The 18,984-nt window shown below is 41.0% G+C and overlaps 1 protein-coding gene across 1 annotated transcript in view; it reads right to left on the reverse strand.

The window, feature by feature from the left end:
* Positions 1-1,796: 1,796 nt before the first annotated feature.
* Spata16 (spermatogenesis associated 16) overlaps positions 1,797-18,984 on the reverse strand; it is a 198,799-nt gene continuing 181,611 nt past the window's right edge. The window contains exon 10 of the mRNA XM_013016206.1: positions 1,797-1,919. Within this exon, the coding sequence (XP_012871660.1) occupies positions 1,797-1,919 (123 nt within the window). The remainder of the gene's footprint in view (positions 1,920-18,984) is intronic.

Here is an 18,984-nt window from a genome sequence, read left to right on the forward strand (position 1 = left end):
TTCCTCAGCACCACATAAGCAAAAAGAAAAAAGCCTGAAGTGGCGCTGTGGCTCAAGTGGTAGAGCGCTAGCCTTGAGCTGAAGAGCTGAGGGACAGTGCCCAGGCCCAGAGTTCAGGCCCCATGACTGGACCAAAAAAACCAAAAAACAAAAGAACTGAAATTGCTCCGATGTAAGTGTTAGAAACAAAAAGAAGCCTTTAAGTTCATTGTTGTTAAATGGTTATAATTCTATCAATATCTAACATGAGTGAAAGTGCCAGAGAAAGTAGAATGTCTGTGTTGATTCTAGTAGAAAAGTGGAGAATATTTGAGCAAAAGAAGAATTAAGCAAATACTTCCCAGAGAGTTTGTAATATTTTAAAGTCTATTTTTAACTATATTTGTATCTTGCATTTTTGACCACGCAGATCTAATCTTAAGATTGTTATTAATTCATCTCTTCACAATCTCATTGTATTCAGAGAACTTGAGGGGTGGTGATATGGTTCAACTGTAGAGGGAATGACTGACAAAGGAGTTCACATCTGTGTGCTCCTCCCACGAAGAAAGACCATGTCAGTATGAAGTATTTTGCTCCTTTTTTTTCTGTTTATGTTGGTATTCATGTACTATGAGATCTTATTTTTTTCTGATATTTAAGAAATTGTTTTCTATTTTGTGTGTTTTCAAATCTCCTTGTTGGCATGACTTGGTGTGTGTGTGTGTGTGTGTGTGTGTGTGTGTGAGAGAGAGAGAGAGAGAGAGAGAGAGAGAGAGAGAGAAAGAGAGAGAGAGAGAGATAGGAGAAAGGAGAGAAATGGTACTGGGGTTTGATCTCAGGGCCTAGACAGTGCTTGTCTTGAGCCATACCTCTACTTCTGGCACTTTGCTTGTTAATGTGGAGATAAGAGTCTCATGGATTTTCCTGTCCAGGCTGGCTTTGAATGGCAGTCCTGAGATCTCAGTTTCCTGAGTAGCTAGGATTATAGGTATAAGCAACCAGTGCCTGTCTGGTCATGTTTATAACTACCTTGTCAAATATGTGAATCTGTGTTTTGTACATTAAGAGATGGGTACAATGCAGTTTAAAAACCATAAGCAAGGATTTAGATTTTAGCTGGGATCTGATGGCTCATGCCTGTAACCCTAGCTACTCTTGGGGCTGAGATGTGAGGATCACAGTTTGAAGCCAACATGAGTAGAAAACTCTCTGAAACTCTATCTTCAATTAACCAGCAATAATCTGGACTGGAGGTTTGATTCAAGTGATAGACCACCAGCCATGCAAGCAAGCTATGAGAACACTGGAGACCCCGAGTCGAAAAAACCCAAGAGAAATATTAATAACCTAACCAATGATATCAGCCAAATCATCCTATGACCATCTCTATAAGGATCAATCAGCTACATTTTCTGCTTTGTGCTTCTAAATGTGCCTTCAGATCTTCATGTGGCATGTAAGTAATTCCCAGGGAGTCCTCAGGGACGTAAGACCTATACTACAGATATGACATATGCTCCTGGGCAGACCCAGTATACCTTGGACAACTTATAAAGAACAAGGCAGGCAATAGAGGCAGAAATGGGTATTTTATGAGCTCTTTAACTAAACAAGACACATGTGAACAAGAGTCAAGTCAACTGGCTGAGAACATTTATTTCTGCCAGTCGAGATTAGTGAAGGAGAGAATGTCTTTGCTAGAGATAAACCAGGGGGAGTGCCACCTGTTTCCTTTGGTGATGGTCTTTGTTACCCAGCCATCACAGCTGGCCTCTTTCCTGGGATTTCTTGTAAGAATGCCGGCTCCCCGTAGACTAGTTTTGCTGTGCGGTTTGAAGTCGTTTCAGTTTTGTTTTTTGTCTTCGAGCATTTCTCAGTTTTTTAGTTTTTAAGAAACTGTCCTCTAATTGGTAGAGAAAATCTTCGATTCGTCCAACCTAGAAGAGATGAACAGATACAGAATAGCTGTTGTTTTCAGGGTTTTTGGATATTTTATTTAAAATCAAATGACTCAGGGAAGTCCACATTAGAGCAGCAGTAGGCCAGACAGAAGCTCCACTGTTTCCCCTTGTTTTAGGAACAGGGAATGGATTAAGTAGGAGTGGGCTTTGTCACCAGCAAAATGGGATTATCACCAACGTGCTTTTTATCAGTGTCAGTACTAGGGCTTGAACTCAGGGGCCTGGGTGCTATCCCTGAGCTGTTTTGCTCAAGGCTGTTGCTCTACCACAGTGAGCCACAGCTCTACTTCTGGTTTTCTGTTGGTTAATTGAAGCTAAGAGTCTCAGGGCCTTTTCTGCCCTGATTGACTTTGAACAGTGAGCCTCAGATCTCAGCCTCCTGGGTAGCTACCAGTGCCTAGTTAGAACACATTAATTTTATAAATAAAATAAAACCATCTTTTGCAGAGAAAACCTACAATTATTCAATGGCAGTTTCTTGAGTATATTGTATATTGTTTGTCGGAAAGAGACATGTTATAAAAATTTACATCAGTGGAAGTCAGTGGATATAATAATTCATACTTAACCCTGACTCCAAGACCTGCACATTATATTAGTCTAATATCTCTCACTAAAGAGCCATTGTCATACAGTTAGCTCAAAGCTTGAGGACTTGCTGTTCAAGGTTTCATCTGCTTGAGATAAAAGCATTTAAAACTTCAATTTTCCAATTTTCCATCCCACTTACAAGCCGTTTATCATTCAGAGAAATACCCAAAAGTTAACTCAAATTGTCAAAATGATAATAATAGACAGTAGCACTCTTGGATATCCTACACTTAGGTCTATATACCAGGTGTTGAGATGACACCAAAACACCTTTGTGTGTGTGTGTGTGTGTGTGCACATGCCAGTCGTGGGGCTTGAACTCCGGGTTTGGATGCTGTCCTTCAGCTTTTGTGCTCAAATTTGGCACTCTACTACTTCAGTCATTCCTCTATTTCTGGTCTCTTGCTGGTTAATTGCAGACTTTCCTGCCCAGGCTGACTGATTCTCATATCTCAGCCTCTTGAATAGCTAGTATTACAGATGTGAGCGCCCAGTGCCCAGCTTGATAACCTTTTTCTTTTGCTGGTCCTGGGGCTGGTACAATGGGCCTGAGTGCTGTCCTTGAGCTTTTGTACTCAAGGCTAGTTGCTCTACCACTTGAACTACAGGTCTACTTCTGGCAGTTTTTGGTTAATTGGAAATAAGAGTCTCCCTGATTTTCCTGCCTCAGCTGATCTTGAACCAGGATCCTTAGGCCTCACTCTTCTGAGTAGCTAGGATTGCAGGTATGAGCCAGTGGCACCCAGCTTGATAACATTTTTAAAGTCAAAGCAAGTGAATTTGTATGAGACTGACATTGATGACATCATTGCATGAATCATCCAAACTTTCCTGACATGAAGTTGGTGCATTGTTCTGTGGGTTCTATATACTTATCTCATTTCACCAAACTTGTAAGAATTAACCCAGAGCAGCCAACATGAAACTGAAGGATGACACTTTACCATTGCTTTGATAGCTGAGCTTATGACTCATTCCTGTTGTGTGTGCTGGAAATGTGTCATTTAAATCAAAGCTCGTTACAGTGAGAATGTTTGCAATGAGCCCAAATGCAATTTGAAATTACAGCCCTAATGTGGCAAACATAACTTTCTTCAATGAGACAGAAAAACAATCATTTAAAAATATCCATTAAGTGGCTGCTGGTTTTAATAATAGCAACATTGACTAACTGGGTTGCTTTTCATTAACAAGATAACAGCTGTAACCCCAGTACTTTGGGAGGATGAAGCAAAAGGATTATGAGTTTAAGGTCAGTTTGGACGACAAAGTAAGATTCTATTTCAAAAAAAAAAGAAAGAAAGAAAGAAAAAAAGAAAATCCAGGAGCCCATGGCTCATACACCTGTAATCCCAGCTACTCATCAGGAGGTTGAGATTTTAGGATAACAGTTAGAAACCAGCCTGGAGAAGAATGTCTGTAATACTCTTACCTTCAGTTAACCATGAAAAGACCAGGAAGGGAGCTGTGGCTCAGTGCTAGAGGCTAGCCTTAAGCAAAAAAGCTCAGGGGCAGTGTCCAGGCCCTAAGGTCACCCCCCCTCTCCTACCCCCCTCCAGAACTGGCATACAGAAAGACAGACAGACACATGAAACAGATGATAAAAAAATACTGAGGTATTTCAACAGAGGCCTGCTAGATGAAAGCAAGAGGTCTATGAGCACATCCTTCTATCTGTCCATCTTGTAATAACAATGGAATAATCACTTTAAAATAGACATCGGATTGCATGTTTGCCTTAATATTCTTTGAATAGTCTCCTGAACCCTTCCAGGGCCTATCCAGATGTGGGTGAGCCTGCTTCATTGGGGCCTCTAGCTCTGTCTGGAACCACCTATGGCCTTTGTCATGGAGGACGTCTCTCAGTTATTAGCGTGTGGCCATGTTTGTCTACACCCAAAGCAGTGCCCTCTAAACACCTCTGGGTAACCTGTCACCCTAGCTACTCAAGAGACTGAGATCTGAAGATTTTGGTTTGAAGCCAGCCTAAATAGGAAAGTCCACGAGACTCATCTCCACTTAAGCACCCAAAAGACTCAAATGGAACTTTGGCTCAGGTAGTTAGAGAGCCTGCCTGGAGTAAAAATGTCAGGCATAGCCCCTAGGCCCTGAGTTCAAACTCTAGTACAGGCATACACAAGAAAGTAGTTTTCCAGAAAGTTTTCTTTGCCTTTATAAACTAATTAACACCACCTCAATAATCTACCATTCTATTACAATTCTTCTTCTTCTTCTTCTTTTTTTTTTAGCTTTGAAACTGTGAAGGCAAGCCAAAGGTAACAAAGTGAGCCCATACCTGTAACATCTGGAGGTTTAATGGACCCTAGGTGAAGAGTCAGAAGAAAAGTTTGAATTTGGCTTTTGGCTTGGCTTATATACTTTTGCTGTGTGACCCAGGGAAGCCTCTGGCCTTTCTGAGTTTTAGTTTGGGCCAACATTTGGTATTGAAGGTTGGCCTGCGTGATGTCTGGGGTCCTGCCTAGTCAAAACATCCCATGACATGTATTCCCCTAAGATACCATCCATCCAGGCCGGAGGATGGCGAGTGAGCACTCACACTTTCAAATCAGAGGCCATTCCTTCAGATGACACCATTAGATGAACTACCCGATACACAGTAAAGTCAGTCCATTTTAGCTTCTGTACTTACTGAAGTGTAGGAGATCTGCAGCATGTTTTTAGTGAAGCTGTTTTTGTTTTTGTTTTTTTTTTAGTCAAGAAAAGAAATAACATACTGATCAAAGAGAAAAATAGATTTGTAGAACTAAGAGCAGATTGCAAATGAAAGAAATGGCTATAAAGCCCTTAGGAAAAATAAAACACAAAGAAATACATGAAGTACGCAAGGGAGGAAAATGAGCTGGTTTTCAGATGAGAGGCATTGTTAGACTTTCTACTTGCTTAACGGTGTCAGATAGGTAACTTGGTCATTTGGGGTCTAATATATCCATTTGCAAAATGGGCAGGTGACATTTTCTTAGCTATGTAAGTGCCATCATGGTGATGGGAACATGGGGTGGAGGAACTTGCTGAGAATGTGGGGATGCTGATAACTAAAGGGAACTGAATGTCTCAGGCTCTGACATGCTGCATAGCTACTGATCCCAATTCCTATCATAAAGATGTTGTCATCAATCAATTTCTTTAGAGTCTTTGAACTCAAACACCAATTGTTGTAAGTTCAAATTTGGATTAATATGGATCTGGTCCATATTACTTTAGAGATAGTATGTTATTTGGCATATTAATTTAGAGAAGATGACCTCCTAGTGTTTTAATATTTATTTATTAATTTATGTATTTATTTATGTGTTGGTATTGGGGTTTGAACTCTAGACTTGGCATGCTCACTTAGCTTCTTTTGCTCTACTGCTTGAGCCACAGCTCCTTGTCTGGCTTTTTACTAATTAAGTAGAGATGGATTTGTCTGTCTGGGCTGGCTTCTGTCCGGGATGGCTTCTGTCTTGTCTCAGATCTCAGCCTCTGGAGTATCTAGGATTATAGGCAGGAGTCACCAGTGCCTAGCTTGGAATCCTAAAATCTTAATACCTCCTGCTGTTGCCCAGTACTTTAGAATGCAATTTATCTGTTATCTGGAGAGACGTTATCTTCAGATAGGACCTTTTACACAAGTAATCAAGTCAGGTTGAGCTCATTCTCATCCAAAGTGATTGGTATCTTAATTTAAAAGGGAAGATCGGGGGACTACTAAGGATGGAGGCAGAGGCTGGACAGATGCTCCTAACAAGCCAAGGCACCATAAGCACAGTCATCAAAGCACAGCAAGGGGAGTGAGGCATGAGATAGAATCTTCCTCAGCCATCAGCGGGAGTCAACCCAGGAGATACTTTGATCTCAGCCTCTTACGTCCAGAATCACCAGATAGTAAAATCCTGTCATTCAGGTGATTTATCTGTGTTCTATGAATGAGTCTAGCAAATGAGATAACAGGTCATAAAGTGAAGCAGAAGCTCACATTCCATATTTCTCCAACCTTGCACTTTTCTCACTGGGTGGAGGTCCCTGTTGGGTTGGACCCCCTTGCACAGACTTCGTGTTCACCTTGGAACTAGAGTGGTATACCAATTATGACACAAGAAGTCAACCTCCAACATGAATGGATGGGGAAATTAACCTGAGTGAATTGAAATTTGAGGCTTCCCATTAGATTTCATGGATGAAGTATATTCATATCACTTGTTTATATGTCCATGCCTTGGGATTGGTTTGTTTGTTCAGGTGTGTGTATGTGTGTGTGTGTGCATGTGCGCATGCATATGTGTGTGTGTGTGCACATATGTGCATGTGTGTGCTGGTACTGGGGCATGAACTTAGGACCTCAAGCTCTCACTTGGCTTTTTCATTCAAGGCTGGTAATTTACTGCTTGAATCACAACTCCATTTCTGGCTTTTTGGTGGATAATTGGAGATTAGAGTCTCTAATTTGTCTACCTGAACTGGATTTGAACTGCAGTCCTCTTGTCTCAGCCTCTTGAGTAGCTAGGGTTACAGACACGAACTACTCTAGCCTGGTGGGTGGGTGATTCCCCCCTCCCGCACTTAAAATATGGTTAAACAAAGAACATTTTGTTTTTAGGAGGAAGAAGGTTGAGCAATAAGATTCAAGCTCTTTGGAAGCAAGCACGAGGTTTATGAGGTTTCAGGATGAGAGTGTGTGTCTTCAGTGATTAGCAGCTTGGACCCAAATCCTCTCAGCAAAACAAGACATTTCACTTCACCGAAGTGATTTGCTACCAGGAATTTCTGTGTTCTGTTCCAGCTTAGTTTCCAGAACAAATGTTTTTAAATATTTATCACCCAGAATTACTTGAATTTTTAATTCTTATTAGAATTACAATTGTTTCCAAACAGGCTTGAAATTAATTTCTAAAATAAACTTAGTCTCTGAAACAGAGTTGTTTCTGCTATCAATGTAGCAGTTTGCTTTTAACTTTTCTTGGCTGGTATTCAAGCCGATAGACAAATCCTTATGTTTTTCTTTTCTCTTTTAATGGATTTGGTATATTGTATAACATGAAAATCTCAGGTACTTATTCCTGAAATGTTATAAAAAGCATGCAAAAATTTTAAAATCTCCATGCCGAACTGTATTGTAAGCTTTCCTTAAAAATGACCACTATTCCATTTTCAAGACAAGGCATTTGACCCTGAATGGAAAATTACTAGTAGCTTTTGTGTGTGATGACTTGTGGTTTTTCAATAAACAGGACTGATTAGAAAGGGCTGGGCTAATGAGCCAGGAGAAGAATTGGCCCTAATAAAATGAGAAAATGAGCAGGTATTGTGTATGTTCTGGAAAGCACTTACCTGGAAAAGTCTTACCACATCACCACCACCACCACCACCACCACACACACACACACACACACACACACACACACAGATATACACACACCCTTCCCCAGCCAAAGGGAGTAGAGACAGTCAAAAGCCTGCTTCTGAAATTCTACCAATCTCAACAGGAGAATATATTTGAATTATCCAATAGAAAGTAATGTAACTTCGGTGATGTCTGGGAGATAAAATGAACCCCTGTAGTGCTCAGACCAATGAGTTGCTGAGAGAAGAGATACCCATGCTAGGTATATATAATTGCTTTTTATAATCTTGGGAGAGTGGCCTACCATCAAACAGAAACTTGGTCTTGCAAGTTTCTTGGTCTTGCCATTAAAGTCTCTCTTTTGCTGAAAAACAAAAAAAAAGCCCACCATGATAGCACTATTTATTATCTTTAGTGTAGAGTTTAAAAACTAACGTAAAGTTTGTTATCAGGTCTTGGGAACTTCTGTGTTATGATTTCAATGTGTGTCCACCCCAAATCCTTGAGTTGAAATCCTCTTGAGGTGATAGAAGCAGAAGGTGGGGGCTTTAGAATCAGATGATCATTTTAGTGCTGTGTGTGTGTGTGTGTGTGTGTGTGTGTGTGTGTGTGTGTGTGTGTTTGTGCTGGTCTTGAGGCTTACACTCAGGGCCTGAGCTTTTCTGCTTAAGGCTGGCACTTGAGCCACAGCTTCACTTCTGGTTTTTTGGTGATTAATTGAAGACTATCCTGCTCAACTGGCTTGGAACCATGAGCCTCAGGTCTTGGCCTCCTGAGTAACTGAGATAATGGGAGTGAACCACTGGGCCTTGGCTTAGATTAGTATTCTTTAAAAAGGCCCACAGGGGCTTAGCTTCTTGTCTTTCTTCTCCACCAGGAAAGGACATAGCAAGATGATGCCATCTTTGAACTGGAAATCTGGCCTTTCCTGGACATCAAATCTACCTGTACCATTATCACCCACACTTCTTAGCCTCCAGGATTATGAGAAATAAACTGTTTTGTTGTCCAATCTGTGGAATTTTCTAATTCAGTTTGGAGCAGTTAAGGGTGCAATTTATTCTGAAGGTTTTGTGTGAATCATCGCATCAAGCTTTTGATTCTCAGGTAATCGTAGATTTACATGCATCAGAAAGCAGAAACACAGGAATAGCCAATACAGCTTTCTATCCATAGTGACATCTTACAAAACTATAGAAATCCATAGGCAGGATATTGGGATGGGTACATCCATTGACACCATAAAGAACAGTCCCGCCACCACAAAGATCTTTCATTTGCCTGTTTTCTCTTGGTCCTGCTCTACCTTTCGAACCATGCCTTATCTCTATTTCAGATATTTGTTTTGTTATTTGTACACACATGTTTAGAGTTGCTTTGTCCTTTTTATAGGATGATGGAATAATCCTATCTCTATCTTATAAATTCTCTTTGTTTTGATATTGGCCATTACTTTTTATCTTTTATTCCTTATATGGTGTTTCTTTTCATATCCATGGCTATCTTTGCCAGGTCATTCTATCTGAAGTAAATCTCTAGGTGTTACTTTCTTTGACCCTAACAAGCATCTGAGAGAATCAACTTATAAGAGAAAAGGTTTATTTAGCCTCACTATTCAGTGCGTGATTCATTGGCACTGATAGTTTGGGGTCTGTTGTGTGGTAGTACATCATGGTGGGGGCATATGCTAAAAATCCTCATGTAATTGTCAGGAAACAGAACAGAAAGAAGAAGGGGCCGGTGTCCTAATATCTCATTAAAGGACAAGGTCCCAATGAGATCTCTCATTAGAACCTACCTTTCAGAGGTTCTACTACGTTTCTGGGGACCACACCCTTTACCACATGGACATTTTGTAGACATTCCAGATGCAAATTATGGCACAGCATAGAGTTGGGACATTTTTAGAAATCAATTTTTGCCAATCTCTGTCTTCTAATTGGTATAGTTAAGTCATTTAAATTTAATATAATAATTGATTTGTTAGAGTTGAATCCTCTATTTTGTATTTTTTATTTTCTTTGGGGTTCATTTAGGGTTTGTTCTCCCTACCTTCCTGTGACACTTATGCACTTTTTTAGGATTACATTTTTATTTATCCAGGGTATTTCTGGTGAAGCTTTTTATACCGCTGTAGGTATATACATACCTTGTCATACACAGCCCATTGAGATCATTTTATATTTGGTTGATGTACAAGATTATTACATGCTTTAAGTTCTCTTGATTCTACCGAATTTATAATATTCTTTCCTCTCTCTCTATTCCTTCCTTCCTTCCTTCCTTCTTTCTTTCTTTCTTCGTCTCTTTCTTCCTTTCTTTCTTTCTTTTTTTTTATTTTGGTGCTGGTACTGTGGCTTGAATTTAGGGCCTGAGTACTTACTGTCTTTGAGTTTATTTTCTTCTCAAGGCTAGTGCTCTACTACTCGAGCCACAGCTCTATTTCTAGCTTTTGGTGTTAGAGATAAGAGTCCCACAGACTTTCTTGCCTCAGCTGACTTTGAACTTCAATCTTCAGATCTTAGTCTCCTGAGTAGTGAGGTTTACAGGCATGAGCTACTGGTGCCTGGCATGAATTTATAATATTCTTAAGTATTTTCTTTACGTACAATTAAAACCGCAGTATAAAAAGTTATTTTTCTTGCTTGCACCATGAAATATAATGAAGAGAAGCATAGTTTATTGTTCTTTCTCCTAGTTTTTTCTTGCACTGTTAGTTTTTTTTTTTTTGATATTTTGAGGTCTTCTTTTATTGTTCTTTTTCCTATTTAGTGAATTTTCTTTAACTGTTATTTTAGGGTAGATCTGCTACCAACAAATTCTCTTAGCTTTTTTTCACCTGAGAATGTCTTGATTTTCTTTTCATTCCTAAAAGATATTTCCACTGGGTCTAGCACTCAGAGTTGAAAGTTCTTTTCTTAGAGTACTTGAAAAATATTGTGCCACTTGCTTTTGGTCTCTTCCCTTTCTTTTAGAAGAGCTGCTGTCACTTGAACTGTTTTTCTTGTTAGAAATGCCTCAACTCTCTCTACTATTTTCAAGATTCTTTATCTCAGAACTTGGACTCTGGTGTAGCTCATGGAAATTTTCCTTGGAATTTTTCCTGCTTAGAATTCATTCAACTACTCAAAATGATAGTTTTATTTAAAAAAAAATTTTTTTTTTTTGGGTCCAGTCGTGGGGCCTGAACTCTGGGCCTGGGCGCTGTCCCTCAGCTCTTCAGCTCAAGGCTAGAGCCACAGCGCCACTTCCGGCTTTTTTTCTTTTTGCTTTTGTGGTGCTGAGGAATCGAACCCAGGGCCTCAGGCATGCAAGGCAAGCGCTCTACCACTGAGCCACCTTCCCAGCCCTCAAAATGATGGTTTTATATCTTTTGTTAAATTGGGGAAGATTTCTTTAAGTACTTTTCCAGTCCTACCCACTTTTGCTTTCTATCTGAAACTCCAATGATATAATCAGATTTGTTGTTAGATTTCACCCCTTCCTAGTCCCAGAGGCTCTGCTTATTTTTCTCCCAGCCTACTTCCTTTATGGTTCAGGTCAGTAATTTCTATTGTTCTATCTTCATTTTGATGACTCTTTTCACTATCACCACCTCCATTCTGCTGTTGAGGCCAGGTTTTTTTTTTTGTGTGTGTGTGTGTGCTGGTTCTGGGGCTTGAACTCAGGGCCTGGGCACTGTCCTTGAGCTAACTTGCTTATTTGCTCAAGGCTAGTGTTAAAAACTTGAGCCACAGTTCCCCTTCTGGCTTTTTTGGTAGTTAATTAAGGTTAAGAGTCGCACTGACTTTCCTGACTGACAGGGTTGGCTTAGAACCATGATTTTCAGATCTCAGCTTCCTGAGTAGCTAGGATTAGTGCCTTGCTTTATCTTTTTATTTATAAGAATTAGAATGAATTGTAAAATATACTATATAAAACATACCCAGCAAAATGTTAGGCTATTGAACAAGACACTTCCTATAATTTAAAACAAACCACTTGTAGCATGAACTGCAAATGTACTCTTCCAGTCAAAATACATTTGAGATTATATGTTCTTCTCCCATGTCCCTGATCAATACTAAACGTGTGTGTGTGTGTGGGCGGGGAGTTTCTAAGCTGTTTTCATGAAGTTCTGAAGTCATTAAGGGGTAGAAATAACCTATCAAAGCAAATCAGCTAGAAACTGGTGGCTCACACCTGCAATCCTAGCTACTCAGGAGGTGGAGATGTGAGTATCTCAGCTCAAATTTCCCAGGCAGGAAATTCTATGAGCCTTTTATCTCCAATTGACCATAAAATACGCTGGAAGTAGAGTTCTGGCTCAATTGAGCCTTGAGCTAAAAAGCTAAGGGATAGCACCCAGGCCCTTGAGTTCAAGCCACAGCGCATGCGTGTGTGTCACACACACTCACACACAAGAGCTTCATATGATATTTCCTGAAAGGAAGAGATCTGAAGGGAGGCAATAGAGCAGTATGATTCCGGGAAGAACTGTGGGTGTTGAGGTTCAAGTCTGGTCAGGCATCTGGGACCTACTAGCGGTGATTAGGGATAAAGCTTCAGAGAGCAGCAGGTTGTGAGTCAGGGTGAGATGCCTTCCACAGCCTCTGATATCTCTGCTCACTTACTACCACAAAGACCTGAAAATTGTCTCACTGGCTTCACCTAGAATCTGAGCTTGGGAGAAGCAGTGTTCTTGGTGCTTACTGACTTACGCATTTGCTTAATATAAATGCTCTTGCTAATGACTACTAATAGAGCTTATGATTCAAACAAGTCTGGTTCAAGACCAAACCCTGATACTACAAGCTTGGGTTTGCTTCCTGGTTAATTCTCAAGAGCTCTCTCTCCTCATCTTTCAAAGGAGATAACAATATTGTTGTTATTTGTACCAATTGCCTGGTATAAACAGAGAGAGAGAGAGAGAGACAGTGAAGGAGGGAGAGAGGGGGAGAGAAACAGAGGAGAGAGGGTGGGGGAGGGAGCAATAACAATCACTGATAATATTTGTCATCATCATTAACTTATTCATCTGCAATAAATTTCTCTATGGCTTGTTCCTTTTCTGATAGTTCATCCAATGCAAGCTCCAGACAGGCTTGATAATTTGTTGGATAACAGTGTTTTATTAGGTCCACAGGTATGATGGCAGATTAGCTTTTTTGTCTGCACCTTGATAAACCCCTGCTTAAAAATGGCTAAGTGCCTGGATCCCTGCTCCCTAGATGAGGGTATTGCTGAGATTTGACTTCTGTTGCAGAAATTTCTTGCCAAATCATCAAGGTTTTAGAAGACACTGTTGTCAGCTAAGAAAGGAGGGAAAAGTGGTGCTCCTGGTTTTAGAGACCTTGCACAGGTGGGAAAGGAGTGATAAGCAAATGCTGATACAGGAAATGTTTAATAAATCTTACAGTTTAGATCTTGAATGGTTCCCTAAAGGCCTATGTGTTGAAGCTTTGGTCCCATCCTGGTGACATTATTATTATTTTACTTTATTTTTTGAATCCTTAAGTAGTTCTACAAAGGTCTCAGTTCAACATGTCAGTCTGAATACAATGCCTCATGCTCAATGCCAATATTTTGGGAGCTGGTGGAACCCTTAGTAGATGGGATACATTTGGGTGGGTATGAGATCATTAGAGGCGTGACCTTGTGGCCCCTGTTTCTCTCTTTCTTTCCTAGCAACCATAAGGTAAACTGACGTCCTCTGCCATACACTCCTACCATAAAAAGTCACTGTGCTACCAGTAGACAAGAGCCAAGCCACCACAGACTAAATCTCTTGAAACTCTGGGCCAAAATGCACTTCCTTCCCTTATTAATTTGATTAGCCTCCTGTATTTTTGTCAAAAGGATGGGAAATTGATGGTATAAACAAATCACCTCAATCCTTTGATCTTTCTAGTCAAAGCAGGAAGAGGTTGGTTTAGGTGCTAACTGAAATTCACCACGTGGATTTAAACCACTGCACTGAGGTCAGGAGATGGCTGGCATGGTGCTCTCGGATTTCTCCACTCTGTAGAGTGGCCTTGGCTTTTCTGCTAAGAAGGAAGCCCTCCTCTTCTTAGCATTTGACCAGGATTTGACCAGTTTTTCAGGACTTTGGTAGAGGCTTCTCCACTGGAGGGACCCACGGATCAGTCCAGGCACAATTTATCCTAAGAGTTACAATGACTTATCCCAAACACCTGACCTTGTTCAGCTCTTTGGGCCTCATCTCTATCTCTCTTCCTGGCTGTCCTTAGCACATTTTCTTCCCTCCCAGCCTGGTCATTTCCGTTTCCCTCCTCCAGCCACATCACACCCTGGGCAGAGCTGCTCTGGCAGTGCCTAGAGCTCACACTGTAAAGGAATTTGGGGATATGCAAATGAGGAAGCTCATAACCAGAAGCTGCAAGCTTCACAATGAAATTGTAATAAATCTGTGTGTGGAGACTCCTTAAAGAGCAAGACACACAGGAAAAGCCTGATTGCCGGAGGAAAAAAGTGCTTTGCAAATGCGCTATAGGCTGCTGAATCTTTGAAAAGACAGCAGCCCACACCAAAGAACTAACCCAAGCCCATACTACTCAGCCCAAATGAGTGGACCATGAAGGATAGTGCTGTGTATGCAATCTGGCTCCGAAGAGTTTCTGGAAGGATTCAGGTTTGAATGCTGATGTGGAAGGTAAATAAAAGGTCCTAATTTGCTCTTTTATGTTTGTGTTCTCCTGTTTGGTGATTTGTCACCCTAGAGTTGCTGGGGTGATGTAGAATTCTTTCACACTTTCATTGAAAAAGCCAGTTAGTGTGCCAATGAATATTTCTGTATGGTAACATGAGTATGACTTAATACCTGAAGATTTTGGGATAAAAAAGGAACATGAAAGCTGGGTGCCGGTGGCTCACGCCTGTAATTCTAGCTACTGAGGAGGCTGAGATCTGAGGATCATGGTTCTAAGCCAGCCCGGGCAGAAAAGCCCATAAGACTCTTATCTCCAATAAACCACTAGAAAAACTGGAAGTGGAGCCGTGGTTCAAGAGGTAGAGCTCTGGCCTTGAGCTGAAGAGCTGAGGGATAGCGCCCAAGCCCAGAGATCAAGCCTCACGACCTACAAAAAAAAAAAAAAAAAGGAACATGAAAAGGTAAACAATTTTCAGCCAGGTGCCAGTGGCTCACAACTGTCACTCAGGAGGCTGAGATCTGTTGGTTGTGGTTAGAAGTGTGCTCAGGCAGGAAACTCCATGAGGGTCTTTCTCTTTTCTCCAATTAACCATCCAAAACCAGGAAGTGGAGCTGTGGCTCAAGTGGTAGAGTGCTAGCTTTGAACATAAAAGCTTAGGGACAGCTCCAGGACTGGTGCATGCTTGCATGCACGAGCGCATGCACACACACACACACACACACACACACACACACACGGTGGAGTCATTGATTTTTTTGATGGATTTCTACTACTGGATGAAAATTTAATGCAGCAATTTCATGAGCAGGTCTTTGATTTCATGTTAGGGCATTCCTCTCCTTGCTTTTAAAATATCAAAATTTAGTTTTTCTTTCTAGCCTCAAAGCAGTGACCCAGAGGCAGAGCAAAACAAAACAGATCTTTTATCTTCAATCTGGTTCAGTTCCAATGTTTTCCATGATATTTAAGCTTTGTAAATGAAGGGTGAGTTTCCTCTGAGTTGTGGACCATGTTGCATAAATGTCTGGTTCTTGGAGAGAAGAAATAGGTGTTCTGATGTAACAGTTGGCACCGGTTTTTAAGACCTCTTTTTCCTTTCTCCTACTTCTTCTGTTTCCTTTCTTTTTCTTTTCGTTTTCTTTTTTTGGTCAGTCTTGGAACTTGAACTCAGGGCTTCGATGATGTCTCTGAGCTTTTTCACTCAAGGCTAATAGTCTACCACTTTGAGCCATAGCACCACTTCCTGCTTTCTGGTGGTTAATTGGAGATAAGCCCAGACTGGCTTTGAATCACAATGCTCACTCAGCTCTAGTCTCCTAAGTGGGATTAGAGTCCTCCTCCTCCTTCTCTTCCTCTTCTTTTTTTTCTCCATCTCCTCCTCCTTTTTTCTTCTTCCTCTTCTTATTAAAAAAATGATCTTTAAGCTGGGTGCTGATGGCTCATCCTGTATCCTATCTATTCAGGAGCCTGAGATGTGGAGATCATGGTTTGAGGCCAGACTGGGCAGGAAAGTCCATAAAACTCTCATTGCTAATTAATACCAAAAGAAGCCAGAAGTCAAGCCGTGGCTCAAGTAGTAGAACATCATAAAAACAAACACAAACACAAAACTCAAAGCCAGTTTTTTTCCTTGATCAAAACCAACCAACCAACAAACAACAATTCCCCAGGCCCTGAGTTCAGGCTCAGGACACACACACACACACACACACACACACACACACACACACACACACTACCTTTAAGTAGTTGTACAAAGGGATTTCAATTCAACGTGTCAATTTATGAGTTCAGTGAATGTTTGTCAATGTCACTTTTTCATTCTCTCCTTATCTCTCCCAATCCTATCCATGCCCTCAAATTGTCTAGTTCCATTTTCACATATGTACATTGACTGTTATAACTGTATTTGCCCACCTTTCCCCTCTCCATTCAAGATCGCCCTCCCCCTTTTTTTTTTTTGCCAGTCATGGGGCCTGGGCTCTGGGCCTGAGTGCTGTCCCTCAGTTCTTCAGCTCAAGGCTAGCACTCTACCATTTGAGCCACAGCACCACTTCTGGCTTTTTCTGCTTACGTGGTGCTGAGGAATCAAACCCAGGGCCTCATGCATGCAAGGCAAGCACTCTACCACTGAGTCACCTTCCCAGCCCCAAGATCCCTTTTTCTATTTGCCTTCAGGCCTGGTTCAGAGAACTTCAGTACTAGCCAAGATTCAGAGGGTGTAAGTAAAACAAAATCACAGAGCCTGCCAGGGAGCTGGAGGGGGCACATTGTGTTACTCAGATGGCAACAGAGTTTACAGTCAGGGATTTGCAGAATAGGTTTATTTAAGGTGGGAAACAATGGGACAAAGAAGAAGAATCCTATAGAAGTAGGTCACAAGGACAGATAAAATAGAAACACCCTTAGTGACCTTCTGGCTCAGATGGGAAGAACTTAATATTTGAGCTCTGAAGACAAACTAGGCTAGTTTGTGGCCAAACTCTACTTGGCTTGGAGACCCTCTTCATTCCTTATGGGCCTCAGACTTGAATGTTCAGCCATCATTCAACAAGGATCATCAATCAGGCATGGAAGCACAAATGCCGAGTGTCTATCAAGAAATGCTTGAGGGAGGGGGGAGGCTGGGAAGGGATGTGAAGGGTAAACCAAAGGAGGAGGCTGCAATGCTTGGTAAGAAATGTATGCATTATCCTGCCCATGTAATTGTAACCCCTCTGTATGGTATTTTCACAATAAAAAATAAAAAAAGAAAGAGAACAGGCTCTAAAGTCAGATTGAGTCCTGGCTCCATCATTTTCTTGTCTGTGTGACTTCAGACTTCAGCCAAACTTCTCTCTCTCTTCCCCCCCCCTCCCCCGTGTCTCTGTCTCTCTCTGTTTATCCAGATGGGATAGGTAAGTTGGTCTATATTAAAGTGAATAAGAAAATATCACATTATAGAAACTCAGTAAACATTAACTCTTATTCTTCTCTTTTGATGGTCTAGCTTTCAGAAGACACATTCATTTAGAGCTGGGAAAGGACTTAGAATCTTCGAGTGTAATATGGCAATTTTAAAAATGAGAAAACTGAGGCTCAGAGAAAGCAAGTGGCTTCTGACCAGCTGTGTGACAGGCCTAATTTGTCTCTCAATTATGAGTTCAGAGTGTATTTGTTTGCTTGTCTTGCAATACGAGCCCCTCTCTAAATAAGCCTTTCCCTTCCGAATAGAAATAGGAATTTCACCATTCTCACTACATTACCATTTGGTTTAAGAATCAAGCCACAGTTATTACTCTCCTGAATCATTGCAATAATCCTCTAACTAATCTCCCTGCCCCTCCTTGCCCCTTCAACCTCCTCACCCTAGTAATTTATAGTGTGTTTGGCTTGTGCAAAGACTACGCCTCTGTCACTTTTTCTCTTGTCACTGATTTTTGTTGTTGGTGTTTATTTGTGAGGAGGACACAACTGGAGCTTGAACTCAGGACCTGTCTGTGGGCTTTAGGTTTTTCATACTTCTATTTCTGGATCTTCTGGTGGTGTTTTGTAGATGAGAGTTTCACAGACATTCCTGTCCAGGCTGGCATTGAACCGTGATTCTCAGAGTAGCTAAGATTACAGCATGAGCCACCGGCATCTAGCTCTTTACTCTTCTATATTCTGTTCCACTCACCCTGCCCTGCTTGATGCCTTTGTGAATGCAGGACACTCTTGAGGTTCTATATTTGCCATGTCCTTTATTTCGAAGGTATCTAAACCGGATATTGGCGTGAGGTCCCTCCTCATGTGACACTTGCCATTTTGTCACCATGCTACGTTAATTGGCAGACAGCACATCTGTATTTCTTTAGGTGGTTTACTGTGTGCTTCGGTAGGAGGCAGACGATATGGGAACACGGCTTTTGATCATGTTACATCTCCAAAGTCGAGGATGGTGTCTGGCATAGAATAGGTGCCCAGAACATTTTAGATGAAGGCACAATCAAACAAGACCTGTAGAATATTCCAGTGGTGTCTTTTTTTCAGATATTTTTGTTCTCAAATAAAACTAAGCAGAGTGTGATATTTTAATGAAATATATTGTGGCTTTTCCAACACAAGCAAATATATCTTTTTTTTGGCCATAATTTGCCTATTTTTGTATCGGCCTAGCTAATCCTGAGTAAATGACTATAAAAAATATTGCAAAGCCACACAAAAGTCACTCCCACTTTTCTAAACTCTGTAAATGAAGACATTTTAATTCTGGTTAATCAAGAAAAACACAGCTGTTTCTTTCTCTTTCTTTCCGGGTTCTTAGAGAAACTTCACAGAAGATAGAAATGTAGACAGGCAGTCGGTCAGCTTTTGGGAATCAGATTTCATCTTGAACGTCTTTTTTTCTGTGGACCACTTACAGAGTAGATCACAGAAAGTCAGGTTAGGTAATGGGGACTCTTAACTACAGACCCCTTAACTGCATGGTACCAGGAGC

Source organism: Dipodomys ordii, unplaced genomic scaffold (assembly GCF_000151885.1).
Source record: "Dipodomys ordii isolate 6190 unplaced genomic scaffold, Dord_2.0 Scaffold30, whole genome shotgun sequence".
NCBI lineage: Eukaryota > Metazoa > Chordata > Mammalia > Rodentia > Heteromyidae > Dipodomys > Dipodomys ordii.